Raw genomic sequence first — 19,759 nt, 5'->3', positions numbered from 1 at the left:
CATGATCTTAAAGTCAGTTAAAAGGTAAAACGTTTTAAATAAGTTTCTCCAAAGCACTGAAAGTTAAAAACAACTCCAAACCAGGATTTTTTCTTCATAATTTTTTAATACTTTCCACTTTTAAATACTGCTTTTAGATTTGTGATTGTAACATGGAAGAGCCAACTTCTTTTAATTTTTAAAACTTATCATTAGGGTCATAAAGCTATTATAGAACAAACAGTTACACTACACACTCAAGGTACTCAAAAATATGATTCATGTTTTAAAGTCTGTAGACGAACAGTGGCAATTCAAATACAGCATCATCTGTACAACTTGACAAAAATACAGGTGGACAATCTGATTAAAGAGAATCTGCACAACTTCAGATAAGCCAGCTCAGCCCAATTAAGTAAAAGGTAATTCTTTTTTTTCCAAAGTGCGTCACATTTTTCACAGATAAATTCGTCAAAATAGGATGTTCAGGTTCTCAGACAGAATGACACCAATGACCATCTCATCCTCATTCCCAATACAAGTTCTATCAAGTCATTTCCTTCAGATCTAGTTTGGCGATGTCCAAATTCTCCAAATGGACACAGCTACCCAGAGAACGATATCTGATGGAGAAGACTGCCGCCTTCTCAGCCCTTCAAACTGGTTTAGCTTATAAAAACACCCATTCTAGAGCCAGGAGCTGCTGCTGCAAAGACCACCGCAGCTGTATAAATACTCCCGGATCCATTAACAGGAAGATGCAAACTCAGAGCACACAGATCCATGGCAACGACTGAAAAGAGGGATGGGCTCAAGAGACAGCAAATTTTATGAAACCACAAAAGCAAGATCCCTTCCAGAAGAAAGGATCTAATGGCTACTTGCACACAGACAATCTGAGAGGCCTACAGAGAACTGCCTTTTTAAAATTTGTTTTCAAAAGAGGTCAATTAATACCAATTTCTCAATCTTGCAACTCCTTCCATGTTCTTCAAGAAACCTCTTGCAATTCTGATTGGGCAGGGCTAGCTGTAGTGAAGTACCAGTGCCTTCATCTAAAAGTAAAATGTATTCTTTACAAATAGTATCTGTAGTGTAATTTTATTTACAGAATAAATTGCAAAAGTACATCACATTTAGTGCAAATGCAACTAATGATACAAGTTTATATACTGCTTTGTAAACTTTCCATACCTTTGTAAAATAAAGCTATCCAATTTAATTAATAAACTCGCCTGTGTTCCAACAACTACCAGAAATGGCAAATAAGGAGTTAAACTCTTTATATTTTGGATTTTTTTTTTTTTTTTTAAAGTTCCCATCAGTGGCTACGGTGGAATGAGCCATTGCTTGGTTGATTGTAAAAAGATGAAGTACATTTGAGGTATAAGATTTTTTTTTCACATTGCTATATAAAATGCTCACTGGTGATACAGTAAACACGTACAAATTTTCATCTTATTTGCCTTACTAGCATTACCATATAGGCACTTTTCTACATATTCAAATGAACAGAATAGCTCTGCAATAAGGCATATTCCATGCACACCATTAGAGAAAGGCAAATAAAAAGATATGAGATATGGAGCATGAAATCTGCATGCATGTGTAATCACATGTTAGGTATTTCATCTCTATGGGGGAGATGAACAGATAAAGTTTTCAACACTGTGCAGATCACATATAATCATTTACCAAATGTTCATTAAGTTGCTGTATCCTATTTATGTTCAGGCACCTACCACACTACATCAAATAAGACTTTCAGCTTTCTCTTGAAAAAAGCCATCTGAAACTTTTTTCTTGAGATGCACAGGTTAGTGAAACACTGAGCAGTCTCTGAGGAGTCTCCAGATATGGGACGTGGATAAAAGACCTCAAAGTCAGTACCAGTCTGCCACACTGCTCTCCTGATGAACATCTCCAGAATCAACGTCAGGCAAAAACCTGACATTTAAAATCTCACAGCAACTAAAGGGAACTTTCCAAAAAGAACTACGCATCCTTATAGCTCCAATGGGTTTTTGATCAAGAGGCAAATAACTTTCTATGCGAACCTCACAGCATGGCTTTATTAAGACGAGGAAAACACATGCAGGATCTGAAAATAATGTACTCATCCTCATTCTAGACTGGGAATGTTGTCTTACGTAGTCCAAATTTCTTCAATATGTATTATAGTGTACCTTCTTACAGCTTTGGGAAAGCCCTGGATATCATGCAAGAAAGCAGTTCACATATAGCACGGACAGATGACTTCTAGCTTTCAGGCAGTCTCTTGCCCTCTCATAAAAAAATCCTACTAGATATTTCTGGATCATGTTTAACAACAGAAAGTCTGTAGCACATATTACATAACTAAAAAATACAATAGAAATATAAAGATATCTGGAAAAAAAATAAAGCTTTTCACACTCTTACTCCTTCAGAACCAAAGATCGTCATAAGAGTAAGTCAATAGAAAAGGCAAAGTCATAAGGATATTGACAGCCCTCAGTTATTAACTGACATTTTATGTAACAAGATGATTCATTATAGAAACCAGCAGCAATGAACTATGATTATACAAAGCAAAATGAAACCTGCCAATAAGTCACCTAGGCTTTACTGACATCCCTCCCTCTCTCCCCAAAACACCACGCAGATTTATTTTTGTGCATATAAAACACATACAGTATGCCATATGTGCATCTGTCTTTTGTGCTTTTTAGACATGCACAAAACCTGCGTTTCTTAGGAAGGTCTGACAGCGAAATTCTGCAACTTGTTTAAAATTAAAGCAGTAACCCATGTTGGTGATTCAAAGTTGAACGCATTCTTCTTCTAGAGCAAGCAAATAAAAATAGAGCCATATACATGTTATCGATACATGTATTTATAATTACACACTGATTCAGCAAGAAAAGTTAGCAGGAGAGAGCTAGTGTTAAATATTCAGCCTCATGGTGTTGCAACACTTCTTCACTTCAGTATACAAAGCCTAGAACTTGGGCCATAAAAAGACTGTAGATCCTTCGTTCCAGCATGGAGTGCTCTATGTGTGGTCACTTCTCCAACACGGAATGCTCACCCAGTCTTGTTCTGATGGCTGCAGGTAAGCAAAGACAAAAATACAGCACTGAAAAGTTTGAACACTAATAGGAAAACAAGAACTTGTTAAACACCTTAAATAGTATCTGCACTGCTATGATCGATCGTGTTTGAACTGTTGGCTCCTGCCAGCTGTGTTTTTAATGGTTCACCTACAGTAGTTCTCTAATAATACACAATTACAAATGTGAATCATTACAGGGCTACCTGTTCCAGGATCAAATGAGTAAGACTTTTGGAGTCTGACATAATAAATAGAACGCAAAAATAGAGGTAGCCTATGTCATGCATAGACAAAGTGGAAAAAACCTCATTTTTCAGATCATGCTGTAACACTAGAACCATCAAATGTAATTTGATGGTCTAATGCTACAGTTATAGGTATATGACAAGAGTATTCACTGACAAAAGTTAAGCAAAGCCTTAACTTAGCACTAAGGCTTATGTCTGACAGATTCAGACAGCCTCAAAGGTGATCAAGAAATCCTCTTCTAATGTCGTATCATCATCTAAATGTCAAAACCATTTTATACTAGCCCAATGAGCTATACCATTAAAGTGCATCCACTGACTTCAGAAAGCATCTGTAAATCCCTTTTCTTTCTTAGGCTCATCATTTAGAAAAGCTAAAAATTGAAGGCACAGCCTTTGAAACACTCCAGTAATTGACACCAGTCTGTCAGTAAAGTTCCATTGATAAAAATCCTATATCAAAACAATTCTGTCAATATAAAAGAATACTTTGACCTTCATAATATTCTATCAAATACACAATTGTAAGTAGAATTTAAGATATCCAAGCCTCATGAGGATCCAGAGCAACTTCAGTATGTATTCTTTTCAGAACAAGTGTTCTTGTGCAGCCTGTGATAGCTGAGAAAAAAACAGTACTTCCTCCTTTTCTACTTCTACGTAAGTTAGACACACATGCAAAAACTTGCAAGATAAACTAGTAAAAGTCTACAAAAACTAATACTTGATAACTTGTGCAGCTCTTATTTTTCATGTTAACACACACGAATTACATGAATGTTTTAAAAAGTATATTGCATACGTATATTAAAACTAAGCACTGAATACATGTTAATCATTTCTATATTGAGTGCTTCTATTTGGGCTTAAATTTACAAAAGTGAATCAAGAATGAAAAAAATTAACATATACCTGCTAATACTAGAACAAAATAGGCTTTCCTGCTGTTTTCTCTTGCACATAGGATGTAAAACGCTTCAAGAATTTTGGATATTCTCGTTTTGCCACTGCCCGTAACACTGATGCTGGTGCCCATCCACCTGGGTTCACTAGAAGTACACAGGAAGAAAGACAATGAAACACAGCAAATCCACTACAGGCTAGAAAAGAAAATTTTGTTATTCCTGCAACTCTTTCTGAAGTAACAGGAAAGAATAACGATCAGTACGTTTTTGTAATGCCCTTACAGCTTGTATTGTAGCACTTTCTACTCTTAATACCCAAGCTTAGTCCAGTTCTATGACGCCACTGCTAAGAAAACATTAAACATGATGTGTTGTGAGTCTTTGGGGAATGCCCAAATGTAAGATAGTATTCTCTAAGGACTTCCAAGAAACAACAGAGAGAGACCTGAGTAACTTCTTATTTCAAAGAAGTCAGTCTTAACTTCTCAATAACTCATGCATTTTTCTGCAGAATTTCTACACAGCCAGTGTCTTACAAATTATTTTTCAAGTACTTCAAACAAAATTCGAATTGATTCTAAAATACACGTCAATTCACAGGGCAAGTATTTTGCTCAGAAAGCTGCCACTTCCCATATAATCACAGTTCAGAATTTATCAATGAAAATATATTTTCCAAGTAATTTTTAAAAATGAAACAAAGCAGCTCACTCCAGTGTAACACTATTCTTCCCTCTGAGGGTGGTGAAGCACTTGAACAGGTTCCCCAGAGAAGTTGTAGATGCCCCATCCCCGGAAGTGTTCAAGGCCAGGCTGGATGGTATTGTGAGCAACCTGATCTAGCGGAGGGTGTCCCTGCCCATGGCAGGGGTGTTGCAACTAGATGATCTTTAAGATCCCTTCCAACCCAACCCATTTTATAATTCTGTGATACAGGATTATTTGTACAGGATTTAATACAAATTACATTACTCCTACATATGAAAGATTTACTGAACCAATTTTTCAGACTTTGACTCTATAGTAAGCCATGTAATAGGTGGTTAAAATTAATAACCAGGTGAGCCACTCCTGAAGTGTTTTGTAGCTGTAGGATGGGAGCTAATAAGTATGTAGCTCCAATGCTGCAATACATGGCTAAATACTGGGTACGGTAACAATACAGTTTGGCTTTGAGAACTTTTTGGTCAATACCAAGGATTCTATCAGTTAAAAATAATACAATATACAGACTAGATCGTACAGCTTGCAAACATACTCATACAAAACATATCTGCTCCTTCTCAACACTAAGGGCAAGAACTGTATCTTTACTATCAGCAGCTTTTCAGCCTAAGAAGATGAATCAGAGGAAAAAAAGTTACAGCAATACATGAAAAAATCCATACTATTACTGAAACTAAAAAGCTACACCAAGTTGACCCAGTTGCAGACACTTCTGCCCACCTTCTTCCAACCCAAGCTCTGTACTGAGGACTGAGCTATACACCATTTCCATTTATTCCTCCCAGAATGCCACACAATGAATGATCCCATTCATTGATTCATGTAGCACATCAAATTCGAGTCTTTTTGAACATGAAGACCACAAGCATGCTGCTATATAAAAGTTTAACAGAAAACTGCATGAAGTTTTTTTTGCCACTGTTAGCTCCCCAGAATTAGTATATATTAAGAATGTCACACCGAAAAATTTTTGACTTACCATTAGCTACATATGTAATCTTGCATAGGATGTTGTCCCTGCTTATCTCCTTGTTCCCCTCTGGTGGGCTTACTAACGTCTGACAAATCATAGCAATATTTATTTTGGCACGGACGCAGCGATTGTTCAGCTGCCAAAAAAATGAAACGTTTGTAAGCCTCAAACTAAATTTGTTTCAGCATACTTGACTGCTAATGTTTTATTATGAAGTCTAAGACTCTCCAGAAGCCATGTTTCTGAGTTTGCCTTCTAGCATACAGGATGTAACATGAATGTGAATGAAATGAAAGGTACACGGTGAACAGAGAAAGGGTTAAACTAAAATGCCTGAATCTCAGGTTTCTGCTTGCTTAATACACATTACAAGTGAATTACTGCAATTATTGTGACAAATGAGTACAGAAACATTTAAAGAATAATATATCAGCATTTACAAGTGTCAGTTAGTAATTTTTCCCTTGTAAGCAGGCTATGGCATAGCAACCAGCACAGAGATACTCCAAAGAAAAGAATCATTGCTACTATCTGACAGAACCAAGGCAGAACTGCCTAAGATGGAGCTTTATCAGATTCCATATCTATATAATTACACAAGAATCCTCCTATATCTGACAATACTGAAGAGTTATTGATTTGATTCCTTACAAAATAACCTCAATTCTTTGAAATGTTTTCCCATCTCCAGAAATTTTGCCTCCATTCTGCTGCAACACGTTAGATCTGCTAACTGTTGAGATAAGGCAAGAAAGCTTTTGGCTTAGAATGCCTTCATCAGGTCAGTGTATCACCTGGTTTAAACAAACTATATTTTTGCATAACCTCCCACCTTCCTCACCCTAGTACTGCACATGCACTACCACGTAATAGAAAAATGTTATCTTAAAACCAGAACTTGATAGAATGAAAATAATACTTACAGGAGCGCTGTCATGTTCCACAGAGAAATTGCATACAATCCACGTTTCAGGATCATTTTCACTGAATGCTGGTATCTTTCTGATGGCAGACAAATACAGGACATCCCTTTGAGAAGCTGGCCACACCCTCTGCAGAGAAACACCTGAATATAAGCTTTTCCAGTTTTGCAAATTAAGTACTTACTATCCTTATGTAAAGGAAAAAACAAGGAAGGCAAACCAGGTCAGTCACGTTATGTAAGTAAAAGTTTCTTCAAGTTAGTAATTTCATTTTCAAAACTGAAACAGAACATAGCTGTTGTACAGATGCATAGCAGGTTATATGGCTACGCTTAATTTAAAAAAAAAATAAGGCAAAATTTAAGGTCTTTGAAATGAAAAGCCAAGCTGCAATGACTTTTTCAGTAGACAAAAGGAAGAGGTAGTTCTCCTCCTGTTCCCTCAACCTCAGGTTCATATTTTAGTTAATACTTGTAAGTTACAAACTGAACTAGTGGTTCAGTATAAATAGATGCATCTACAGTTACTCTTGTCTCCAGAGAGTGAGAGAAATACTTAAATATTATTTCAAAAAGCTACTACTTCAGTAAGACAGATATAGTGAACTGATATTATCTAAGAGAAAGTTTCAGAAGCAAAATGTCTGATAAAGTAACAAAATACACAAAAGCCATTCTTCTGACACTCAACAGGGGAAAAAAAGTCTAGCTTTTACTACAACACTACACATTTTCCACAGCTGTCTTCTCAAAGTCACAAGTCCTATGCTACAGAAGTTTTAAGGTAACATTACTGGTAAAATTGTCAAAGAAAAATATTTGGTTTAGTATTTGAGTGTATTAGTACTTGGAACCACCTAAGATTAAAGATGAATCTGTACACTTCATTCCCATTTTTTTGAACCTTTAAGTTACAGTTGTTGGGTTATAATTCAAATGAACATTCTAGTGAACTGCTTGGGGGGGCAAAAACCAAAGTTACAAGAACAAATGTTGTACCAGCAATTATACCACCTCATAATGCAAATGTGTGTGTCAACTAATTGTGGTCAACAATAGCTTGCATTATTGCAACAAAACATACCATACAGCGGTATGTGTTTCTTCGTTGCAGTCAGTGTCGATTTATTGCTTCAGTTCGCTTTAGATGACTCTTGCCTTGCTGGCAGTGAATACGTTTTGAGATTAAAAACAGTCCTCATTGTTATTACAAACTCTATCGGACACACACACAACCAATTACGCTATCAAGACAAGTTTGAAAAATTGACAAAGCTGCAGTTTAATAGAGAACTTGTTCTGAACAGTTGTTTTGAATTTTAAGTTGTTAAGCCGTTAAAGTATTCAGAATAAGATTAGAACACATATGCCCTAGACTGTCTCAGTGAGGTATGCATACGGCTGAAGTTTTATTACCTTATGTGTCTGGTAAATGATGATTGCATTATCAGCTAAATTTTCCACAACATGGAAATTTTCAATTGTTGCTAAAAGAGGAGGGAGGGAGGAAAAAAATCCATTAGTAAACAAACACAGATATTAGGTCAATGTTATAAACAGTATCCTTGCTGATAAACATGCAAAGCTTAAGAACCAATTCCTTACTTTCCCAGTCATTACGAACATCAACATTCCAGAAGTAGTGGCAAACTTCATGCCCTGTTACCCCTTTAACAGCATGGGTTGCTTTCAAAGGATCTAAAACTATTCCGTTCTCTTCCACTTCTCTTCTGTATACCTATTCCAAAATACAGAGAAAGAAATGTAGAACAGAAATTGTCAAAACCGTTCATGTTTTTCATGTTTAAAATTCCTTCAGTTTTTTAAAAAAACACTTACCTAGAAGACTAACACATGAACAATTTGCCATGTCAGTGTTCTCTGGTAACTACCCATGCAGACATTCTGACATGGCATGGCAATTCACGTTACAATACCAGTATTTTAAGAATCTCTACTCCAAAAATTATTAAGCTACCTTATTTATCACTACACACAAATATCTATACGAGCACAGTAGAGCAGCCACAGTTAACTTGCTACTCGTAACATTTTTGTATATTGAATTTACATATCATTTTGGTAACAAGTTTTAAGCAGGAGAGAATGAGAAAGGAATCTGCAAAGACAAAGCTATTGCAAGAGTTACACAGAACTTCGTATGAATAAATACAAGCCACAGCTCTTGTGGACTCCAGTCCTAACTTAAACAATGCTATTCTCAGAGAGAAGTTTTAACAGCATAACTTACTGAGTGATAGTATTCCCAGGGAATCAGAGAATCATTTATGTTGCAATAGACACTTAGGATCGAGTCCAACCATAAACCTAACACTGCCGAGTCCACCAGACTGAAAGTATCTGTCTTCATAGCCTATCATCTTACATCAATTAAACAAAACCCAAAATGTTTACCTTCATTTCTCCTTCTTCTACCACTAGCTGCCAGTTGGCATCTCCTCCTACATCTTGCAAGGAATATGTCATATGGTTTTGTACCATCTCTTCAACCTTTAAAGAAAAAGAAAAAATACACATTTTAAGCTTACTCCTTCCATCTTCTTGGGCAGACTGTACAGTACTGGAAACCACAAGTCAATACTTCAAATCCTGTGCAGGAGCTGAATTTGGACAACAGAGCTTTCTATTATAGGTTAAAAGCAAGAAGATACTTCTGGCCTTCAGAAACAAAAGGCAAAATCTTGATACAGCTTCCGACTTCATCCTTTATGGATACTTCCTGTCCTTCCCTTTGCACCTCCAAACTGTCAAAACTCACTATTTCTACCTAAGGCAGTTCTATTTCAGCATATAGGAACTTACTTCAGGTATATCTAAATAGAATTACAATGTACTAAGATATTCACTGAAGAGCACTTAAAAAGCTGGGAGGAAGACAGACAAGCTCTAAAAAAGTAAATGCATATCAAAAGTCACATTGGAAGAACAGTGAAGGAAATTGTCATGGGCAAAGCATGCCTACTCTTTCATTGGCATCTTTGCACAGTTGCCAGCTAGAAAAAGAGAACAGAAATGCTTACATTCGAAACAATTATGATGATATAGAGACTCTACTATTATAAAATACTAATTTAAAAACTATTTAGCTAGAACAGTAGTGTACTTTTCTTAAAGGCCAAATATTTAATAAATTGTTATCAAGCTATGTGAATACCTAATTTTTTTTTTTCCATACAATGTGCATGAAAATGGGTGCTGGGATGGGAAATGGATTTTTATTTTAAATCTACAGTCTTATTCTGTTTCTTTGGTTTCCCACCCCTTTCCAAATCCCACTCTCCCCGAATAAAAATAGAAGCAAAAATATAAGGTATCCATTGCTGTGTAATGTTTACAAGTACTGGAAGCATTTTAATGTTTTACCACTCAAAAGGCAGGTGACTACTAAAACTTGTCACAGTTAATACGTTCATGTGATTGACACTATTTTCCTGAAATACTAGAAATACCTTTCTTTTTCCCCAACAGGAAAGGAACTACAAGCAAAGGTTAGTTAATTGACCAACACAAAGATTAGTCTAAGTGCACAATCACATGGTTAATAGTGTTTGTAAAATAACATATAAAACATGTATTTGAGCAAGTAGTACAAAAGTAGAAAGAAAAAAATAAAAGAGTACTTAATGATCTTTTTCTGATAAGATATAGACTTGAAAGATGTTATTTACTTTTAATTTAAAGCAGTACGTTTGTTTGTACTATATACTTCATGGGCAGTACGCTTAAGACCACAAAGGAAAAAGGCAATTGAATCAAGTCAAAATCCACAAAGTACAATATCAAAATAAAATCCACTGGATTGAAATTTTAGCTTATCTTATTCTAACTATAGACTTTCTCTACAGAAGGAAAAGTTATCGGTCCAGTTTGAGGCTGGCTTTTTTTGATTTGGTTTGGTTTTGAGTTATAGTGAACCAAAAACACCCTCAAGATTTGCCTTTCTGCTTTTAGACAGGCCATCTTTTCCTGCCAGTTACTAACAGGTTTCCTACAAAAGATTCTTCTATTTACTTTTTTTTTTTTCCCAGTAAAACAATGACAGTACAATCCAAGGCAAGTATGTGGGCTGTTTAAACATTCAGTTTATTAGCTTTAGGTCACTTAGGTCACACCTCTTTCAGAAAGGAATCCTCGCCATGCTCCCAATATTTTCCTGCAACACCTGCAGGTGTCTATATTCTTCCCCTCTAGCTCCTAATCTATTACAGACAAAGTTAGCTTTTGCAAGTTTGTTTTGTGTTTTGCTTCTTTTTGCTTTACGCAAAATGCAGAGGGATGAGTGGAATAGCAAGGAAAGAAGACAAGGAAGCATCCACAGGAATGCAATCTAAACAGTTTCTTATTTCTGCTTCACCAAGGAACTGCAGTACCTACAACTGCCCTGTGCATACTACCTGTACAAACTATGTAATCTATGCACTGGCCACTATCTGTCAACCTGCACCTATTTCAGAGGCAGAGTCACGATTCACAGCTTCTTTCACACTGGGGAGGCCACACTATTACCTCTGGGTTCTTGGCAGGCTACAGGAATGGTCTGCAAAATACTGGTAACCTGTACGCCATGCAGGCTTGGCCTGAACGTTAAATGGGAAGTTCTTCACTTTAAAGGCCCTCAGAACATCTCAATTTATTTTAAAATCTGATACTCCTTTAAAAGAAAGTGATCTCAAAATATCTACAGTGTTTTAAGCCCACAAGCCTCCACTCAACTGGCAAAGAGAAAGCAATGCCTTTCTAAGGACGCACTGAAAAACCAGCTACCATCAGAATACATGTTTATACTTCTCAACCTTAAAAACAAGGCTGCAAGTTTCCGCTTGACCTTTTACTGATACCAAAATTCCCTTCGTATGAATGAAGTTTAGAAACAAGTCTATTTAGAGTTTAGCACATTAGCTTGCTTTTCCAAAAGCCAAATCCTCAGCCTGGGGACAGAGGCCAATGTCATATTAGTAAGGTCCAGAGCAGGCTGCCACCAAAAGAAGGTGCGCTGTTTTTCTCTTCATGCTCTCAGTCATCTTTCACCTGCTTCAGTAGCAATGAAGCTCCAGAGCAGGTGGACTGACTTGTTGATCTGGCAAAAATTTGTTCTAGGGAAAATATTTGGGGTGCAGGGGGTGGGAACAGTAGTTTCCTGTAAGTGAAAAAGATCATCCTTTCTACAGTGAGTCCATTAACTTGAAACTGCATTTGAAGGCACTCAGTAGTAACTTCTGCATAGTATAATTCATGCAGCAGCAGAAAAGAGCAACAACTTGACTCCATTCCATTTGATCCTGATCCTTAACCTCAACCTGCATTATTGTAATAAGGACCTGGTCAACATCAGATTTGTTTTTAAATAGTTAACGTTTCTCAGCCACACTAGTGCCTGATACTCAGGTTTATCATATGAATGCACAAACATTATCACAGGCATAAAAGAAGTCAAAATGAGGAGACTTATATTTTAGCAACTACGAGTTTCCCTTATAATGAACTGCCCATGTACCCATAGCCTGACAGACAATCAGTTCCTATCTTTGGAATCAAACTTGCTTTCTGCTATTTGATTTCCCTCCTCCTCCCAAACAAAAACAAATTTGAAAAACTAACTTGACTACTGGAGTACCAGTAGATGAGCCTACCAGTATTGTGCACTACGACCTTCATACTTTTTCCCTTGCGATAAGTTCCAATTTCAAAAATCAACTGACTGCAAAAGGTCAAGGCAAGTGTTTGGATTTCAGTCCAATAAGCAAGTCCTTACGTGTTAGGGTCCTGCTCATAACACTGGTAGTAAGGTCTGCAGGAGGTACAATTCCAGGCTCTGCTATCAAAAGAAAATCCATTCCTTCTACTTGAAAAAGCAAGTTGTTTGCAGAGTTAGTTAATAATTTAGAAAAAACTCCAAAATAGCAGATCCCAGAATCTGATTCGCAGTCACATATGGACCACAGCAGACGGAAACTAATAGCATGAATGCCATGTCTGAACAATCATTTTGAGACTAAAGAGCAAGCACATGAACTCACCTATCTAATTCTACTCTAAACTTCAGAGTCTAAACTCTGATCTTCAGAGCAAGCACCTAGAGTAATTTTGTACGTTACTGGAATACGTCACTATTACTACATTGACATATTCAGGATGTCAGACTTATTTTCTAAAGGATAAGTGAATATATTGAAACTATTCAGTAAAAATTCTCAATCTTGTTTGTCACCAACATGCTTTATGACCTCTCAGTAATAAAACTGGTTGTAGAGTTAACAAATAGTAATGGTGAGCCTTAACATTTAGTATATTAATGTCATTAGAAATATACGTTAAAGACAAAAAACAAACCTTTGATTTAAAAGTTAGAAAAACTATCCAGTTTGAAGGAAAGATCATCCCCAGCCCACAAAAACACAGGTGTTATTTTACTTCTATTATAATCAGAAATGCGAAAATTTCAAATTGTAGGCATTTTTATTAAAGCTACTAAATTAAATTCAACAGTTTCACAAGATTTGGGCCTCTGCACAAGTGATATGCATGCAAGCTGGGTATAAAAAGACAACCATTTAGTACAGGAATAGAGAACTCCTTTGTTTGTCTCAACGAACTAGTTTAAAGCAAGCAGTGATTTATGTAACAAAAAACCCAGGTTCTAGAGAAGAGGATGAAATACAGCGAAGATATGCCACCCCCACTCTACACGTTAATACAGTACCTGGGCGCTGAATCTGTGAACATCATCAGAGGCACTGACTAGATCAATGGAAGACATGGAGGAAGAGCGACTATAGGGCTACCAGAGACAGACAAAGAAAAAACCAAGTAATCAGAACAAAGGCACAACAGAGCATTCAGTACCAACTTGCAAGCACAAGATAATGAAGAAAAGGAAAACAAAAGCACCACAAGCAGCAAGCACAGCAGCGAATGCTGATTTCATGCACCTATTATGTATTATGCTCCCAGGGTAGCCCTCAGAGGAGCACAGTGTTTCCAGTAACACTAAAAAAGTCAACTGATACAAGCAACTGTTGTGTTTGGTGGTTTTTTTTTTTTAAATAAAATCAATTCAGTGAACTTTGGTGAAAGTACCTTAAAAACACTGAGGTTAGCAAGTTAGGATTTTTCCTTTATTATCTAACTGACAAGCTTGATACAAGTCAAATAGATACTCAAATCAGTATTTTTTTGAGCCAAGACAGAAAACAGTTCTCCAATTCCAGCTACCTCATTTGAAAATAAATAAATTATTGAAAGTTACTAGAAACACCTAAAAAAAAAAAAAAAAAAAATCGCACCTACCCATACAAAATGTTACATAGAAATATCATAGGTCAGCCCATTACTCAGAGGAGATCATGAGAAATATCTTACCTTTTGGACAAATCGATGAGTCCCCACAGCAGAATATGTATCTCCAGAAGGTAAAGATGTTGGCCAGTGTAATCTAACCTTTTCACTTTGGGACTGCAATGAAATAGGTTTAATTATTAGTGGTCAGCTGGTACTGTGTGGACTGTGAAACAGAGTGAGTCATCCTCAATCTACATAGTGGCTACAACAACTAATGCTATCCATGACAGGCATGAAGCCATCATCCTACTGGAATTCTCAGTAAGTGAATGGGCCTGAAGACTGAATTCGTCTATACTTCAAGGTGTGTTTCTGAGTTAAGGAAAACAGATTAGCAGTGTTAAAGATTCACGTCGTAGTACAACAGTCACTCAAAACTTTTACTCTCTGCTAAAAGAGAGTAACATAGGTAATATAGGTAAACTTTGTTGGGTACTAAAAGTCTTAATTCTTAATCAAACTGTATTCGCTATATTCATAAGCTTAAGCATTTTTAAGATAAAGGATGCACCACCTTGTTATTCCCTCTCGTTTTATATACTGCTATACACTCTCATGTTCTTTGTATTTCCTTACATGCATCTTATCTCTTCTTGACTCTTGCCACTGAATTGGATTCAATAAACGTATTCAAGAAATGAAGCGAAGCAGCCAGAGCCTACAGAATTTTTAAATAAAACCAGACACTAATGCAACCACATCTTTCCTATTTCATGTACTGCTAGAAGTCGAAAGAAACTTCAGAGCAATAATTAGGTTTTGAGGAATAGCTGCAGTGTTTGATATTCTTATTTGTACAGGGCATCAGTGTCCTGGTTTCAGCTGGGATAGAGTTAGATTTGGCATGAGATAAATGTTGGCAACACTGATATTTTTTGTTGTTGCTAAGGAAATCAAGGACTTTTCAGCTTCCCATATTTTGCCAGTGTGCAGGTGTACAAGAAGCTGAGAGGAAGCACAGCTGGAGCGAAGGAGCTACAACTCCCAGTTTAGGATTTGATTTTAGGCTCAGGACTGAGGCCCAAATTGGACAACAGAATATTCCATATCATGCAAAGTCATGCTTAGTATATGGATGGAAGCTGGCTGGGGGGCTCGCTTATTCTCTTTGGATTTCTCTTTGGGGCTCTCGCTCTTCCAGGACAGCAGTTTTGGGATCTCTCCTCTTTGGTGTCGCTAGCCAGGGACAGGTGTGGCGCTGATCAGTGGGTGGTGAGCAATTACACTGTGCACCACTCATTGGTACATATTACTATCGTTTTGTATATTATCATATATTATTATAATTTTATTATTATTTTTATCATTATTACTTTTAGGTTTATGTTATTTCAATTATTAAATTGTTCTAATCTCAATCCACGAGTCTCCTTCCCTTTTCCCCTTTAATTCTCTTCCCAGTTTCCTGGGTGTGGGGGAGGGTAAGCGAGCAGCTGTATGGTTTTTAGTGGCCAGCCGGGTTAAATCATGACAGTCAGTTAACATACAAAGATAAGTTTTATGGAAGACACTTATTTAGGAATTAGAAATTAAGAGACATTCAACTAGCTTAACTCTTAGCTATTGTTTTCCATGTAAGTTGTGAAGTCCCCTTCTCAAAATTAGTGTCAAGCAACTAACAAACTACAAAAACATTCAGTGAATTCCCTTTGTCAGCATCAGAATAAAGTATCTAGAGCTTCAGAAGACGCACCCTAAGACTGAATTTAAGTCACAGAAGTCTCCCATGAAGTGCCCATCATTAAAACATTTTTCAAGTATCAATACCTGTTCTTCCATTTTATCCTGTCTATCAAGAGCAGCTTCAACAGCATCAAAGAATTCTTCTTCATTAATCAGACTATTAGGACCCTCCTAGAGCATAAGAAACAAAACTAGTTCAAAATTTTGGAGACAGGAGAGTTTCACTTGAGTTTAATATTAGAAATACATATTTACATATTATGCATGTAAATGATGTAAGTAAACTTCTTCTATAGATCTCAAATATTTTCACCAATATTCTTAGATTACAATTCCTCTGAAAATCCTACTTGTTAAAGGAAGTTACTGCCTCTGATTATAATTTAGGGATAATTGTGTAAAGAAGAAAAAACCTGGAAACTGAGCAACAGTGTCAATATGCTTTGACATCAGATTTAGGTTTTAATTAACATCGTCTTCTCTTAAAAATGTTTACAGTATGTCAGTAAAGTACACATATTAACATATTTGTGTAGTTAGACTCCTTCCAAGTATTCCAGTGCCTTAGGGCAGATTTCAGATACGTGCTCAAAACATAACAACAGAAGACAAAATTCTGAGGATCACTATTGAAAAGTCTTGGAAAGAACAGTTTAACATTAAACAGCAGGAAGAGTTGAGTCAATTATTAAACACTCAAGTCTACTAAGTAAAATGGTAATTTCAGAAAATTAGGTTTACTGCTTTTACTGTATCGTAAACCAAGCTGGTCCAGCAAATTTCAGAAAACTACAACAGGGATATCTGGGAGAAGCAGCTGGGTTCATAACCAGGTAGACAAAGTTCAACTTCTTATCCATCTTCTTTTACAGTGTATGCCTCAGTAGCAACAGAGAATCTAAGCTCAAGTATCTTTCAAATATCTCAACATATTAGTACTATCTCTCAGGCTATGATTTATAAGTAGAAAGGTGTTTGACTAATCTACGTGAAAAGGTCAAGTTCTTAAAAATTATGCAAACTGCATTATAGGTGCATTAGCTTACATTATTCTTCAGAAGGTGGTTTAAGCATCTTAGAATTTGGCTAAATACCTCACTGAGGAGGAAGCTGCTGAAATATGCAATTTAACAGATGAAAGGAACCTGCAATCATTGAATTTGTCACCAGGAAATTTCAAGTGGCAGTGACAAGTTAAAAATCAATTCAAGTTAAACTTCAGATTCTATAACTGCCTCAGCAGTCAGGGTTTTCGTATTTGCTTTACGTATCTATACGTCTGAACCATTACAAAGGGAAAAATACAGAAACATGTATATAAGCAGTATCAAATGCAGAAGAAAAACAATCAAAGATCAGCAGAAATATCTGTAAGTAAAATGATTTAGACAAAAATATAACATGGAAGCCTGAAGGGAAAACAGACTTCCATTCTCAGAAAATTAAGGACTGAGATTCTTCGTAGAGTTTCAGTTTCCAAGGTGGAAAAATTCAAGTGGCATGAACACACTTGTACAAGCCAAACACCTTGATTTACACACTCCCTTCCTCACTTTGAAAAACAAACCAATCTTTAGAAGTTGTAGCATTTAAAAAAAATTCAAAAGTAGAATTTGTACCTCATAGTCCGGCCCTCCAAAGTGGGACTTTTTCTTCAGTTCTGTCACAGCATTTTTGTATGCTTCCTCAATTCTTCTCCTTTTCTCTATCTCCTGTAAAATTACATGATCATTTGCTCCAGTGAGAATGAATTAACTGATAATAGGCAGCATGCCAATAAAAGGAATGACCAGTACAGTTTTTTCCAAATAACAATTGCAAACCTGCTGATGTTCTGAATTTATTTGCACGCATGCATTTTATGTGGCCACGCACATGCATATATAATACAAAGCTTGGGGGCTAGCTACCTTGAGGATACCTTCTTTAAGTCACGCAGAATGAACTAGATCAGCAACCAAAAACTGGTATCTAGTTTAAGCATAGCTATTCATGGTTCATTGAGGGACAGACTGACAGTTTACATGAAGCTCCTTGACACAAACGCCTGGGCAGTGATAACCAAGGGTGAAAAGTAAGACTAGTAAAAAGCTCACTTGTTGAATGTGGTGAGATACTAATGAGTCAAAGCATGTAAGTTTGTATCTGTAATTAGCTGGCATAGGATCATCCTAATCATTTTGTGAACTCCATGCAGAGACTAAGAACATCATTCGCCCATAATAGGCGTGCGATTGTACACTAGAGCCACTGATGTCTATATCGTTGTATATTTTGAATAAAAAAGTAGTAATGCTGGAATCAGATTAAGTCTAGTATTTCCTCTGCAAATTCTACACACTGCCAGATATTCTCAGTGAAGAAGCCATAAACATTTCTAAAATTCTTGCAGAATTCAGCTTTAATACGCAAGATGTTTCTCTGTCCTCTTTCAGAATCACCTCAGGTGGAAGAAAGTCAAGTCTTATAGGTGACAACTGCACACAATACTACTTCTTGCAGATAAGTGTGTAATTATTCAGCAATTCAATCTGAACTTCAAAGACTCCGTGGAAAACCCTTCAGCAGTACTGAAAGGCTGAGTTTATCAACTGGGAATTTGGTGGTAACATTCACTCTGGAAAACGTTATCCAGTTTCTAAAGAAGAGTTTGAAAAGTAAAGCAACAGTTTTGCTGTAAAACAAAGTAGTATAGCTTTCCATAGGAAAATTCTTAGTAAATAAAGCAGAACTTAGAAAAAGACAGTATTGTCTTTATCAGTAAACACAGGCTTTTCCCTTCTGAAAGTATCACAAAGAGATAGTAAGTGGTAACACTCAGGTTTCACGAAATTTGCCACGTTTATCCTTTTTGAAAGTAAATGAAGAGCCTTGGAGATGCATGAAGCATGACGTGAGTGTAAGTCATTGAGAGAAAGCATAAAAAGTTTTACCAGAACACTTCGAAAGAAAAAAACACCCAACAAAAACCAAAACACAACTCGTCCTCCTGCTTGCCTCAAATTCCCACACTTTCTGTACTTCAACCTGCGAATTAGTGACAATTCACATGTCAAAAGACAACTCTCCAAATCTGCCAGCTAGGCAGCAATATTAAGTAAGGCAGAAATTGGGAAACTGATTGCACAGCAGAAAAATTACTGGTGTATTAAAACTGTAAAATTTAATCGGGCATTTAAACTATAATTGTCAAAGGTGAACAAAATAAGCTACCTAAACGTGTTAATCTTAAGTTAAAATTTAGCATTCAGAAGATAAGTTTCCTCGTTAATAACAGTAAGACCAAAGGAAACATGAATAGAAACACGTTGCTGTAGTCAATACAACAAGAAAAGCATCATCACAAGGATTTTGTTGCAAATAAAACAAGGAACCAAATACTACAGATAAAATAGATAAACAAGGAAAGGATTTAAAGAAAAAAGTCTATTTTAAAATACATTCAAGAGGCTCATACAGAAAAATGTTCTGCACTGGAAAAATAAGCTCAAGATCTTAACAGCTATAAGTAAAAGGCTGAAAGCAAAGCTGTAACTACAATTATCTTTAGGTAACATACATGCTTTTGTATTAATTTTATTCTGTTGGTAACAGAAAGAAAACTAAATATAGAATTCTAAAATTACAACTAAGTGCATTATTTTAGCAGTCTTCTCAAAAAAAGATGTTTTTATAATCTTGTTTTCAAAGATTTAGAAAAAGTTTCCAACCTTCAGAATGTAACTTAAACTCCTTTCTTGTATTTAAAAAAAAAAAGGGGGGGAGGTTATAGAGCAACACTTCATAACACTGTACTCATCTCTAGTCAAGATATAGTCGCCTCCAGGCTCAACAAATTCTACTGAACTTGAGCTTTTTTAACATGATAAA

At 36.3% G+C, this 19,759-nt stretch overlaps 1 protein-coding gene across 2 annotated transcripts in view; it reads right to left on the bottom strand.

The window, feature by feature from the left end:
- Positions 1 to 98: 98 nt before the first annotated feature.
- CERT1 (ceramide transporter 1) overlaps positions 99 to 19,759 on the bottom strand; it is an 83,929-nt gene continuing 64,268 nt past the window's right edge. The window contains exons 8-18 of one of the 2 annotated variants that reach the window (XM_086629201.1): positions 17,509 to 17,601; positions 15,974 to 16,060; positions 14,228 to 14,320; positions 13,569 to 13,646; positions 9,263 to 9,358; positions 8,453 to 8,585; positions 8,264 to 8,334; positions 6,849 to 6,977; positions 5,932 to 6,061; positions 4,234 to 4,370; positions 99 to 3,067 (exon numbers count right to left, since the gene is read on the bottom strand). In XM_086629201.1, coding sequence (XP_086485327.1) covers positions 4,243 to 4,370; positions 5,932 to 6,061; positions 6,849 to 6,977; positions 8,264 to 8,334; positions 8,453 to 8,585; positions 9,263 to 9,358; positions 13,569 to 13,646; positions 14,228 to 14,320; positions 15,974 to 16,060; positions 17,509 to 17,601 — 1,038 coding nt within the window. In that variant the 3' untranslated portion in view covers positions 99 to 3,067; positions 4,234 to 4,242. The remainder of the gene's footprint in view (positions 3,068 to 4,233; positions 4,371 to 5,931; positions 6,062 to 6,848; positions 6,978 to 8,263; positions 8,335 to 8,452; positions 8,586 to 9,262; positions 9,359 to 13,568; positions 13,647 to 14,227; positions 14,321 to 15,973; positions 16,061 to 17,508; positions 17,602 to 19,759) is intronic. The other variant, XM_086629202.1, reaches the window with a different exon arrangement.

Source organism: Tauraco erythrolophus, chromosome Z (assembly GCF_009769465.1).
Source record: "Tauraco erythrolophus isolate bTauEry1 chromosome Z, bTauEry1.pri, whole genome shotgun sequence".
NCBI classification, from domain to species: domain Eukaryota; kingdom Metazoa; phylum Chordata; class Aves; order Musophagiformes; family Musophagidae; genus Tauraco; species Tauraco erythrolophus.
The sequence above is the reverse complement of the archived record's forward strand: the minus strand, read 5'-3'. Positions and strand labels throughout refer to the sequence as shown.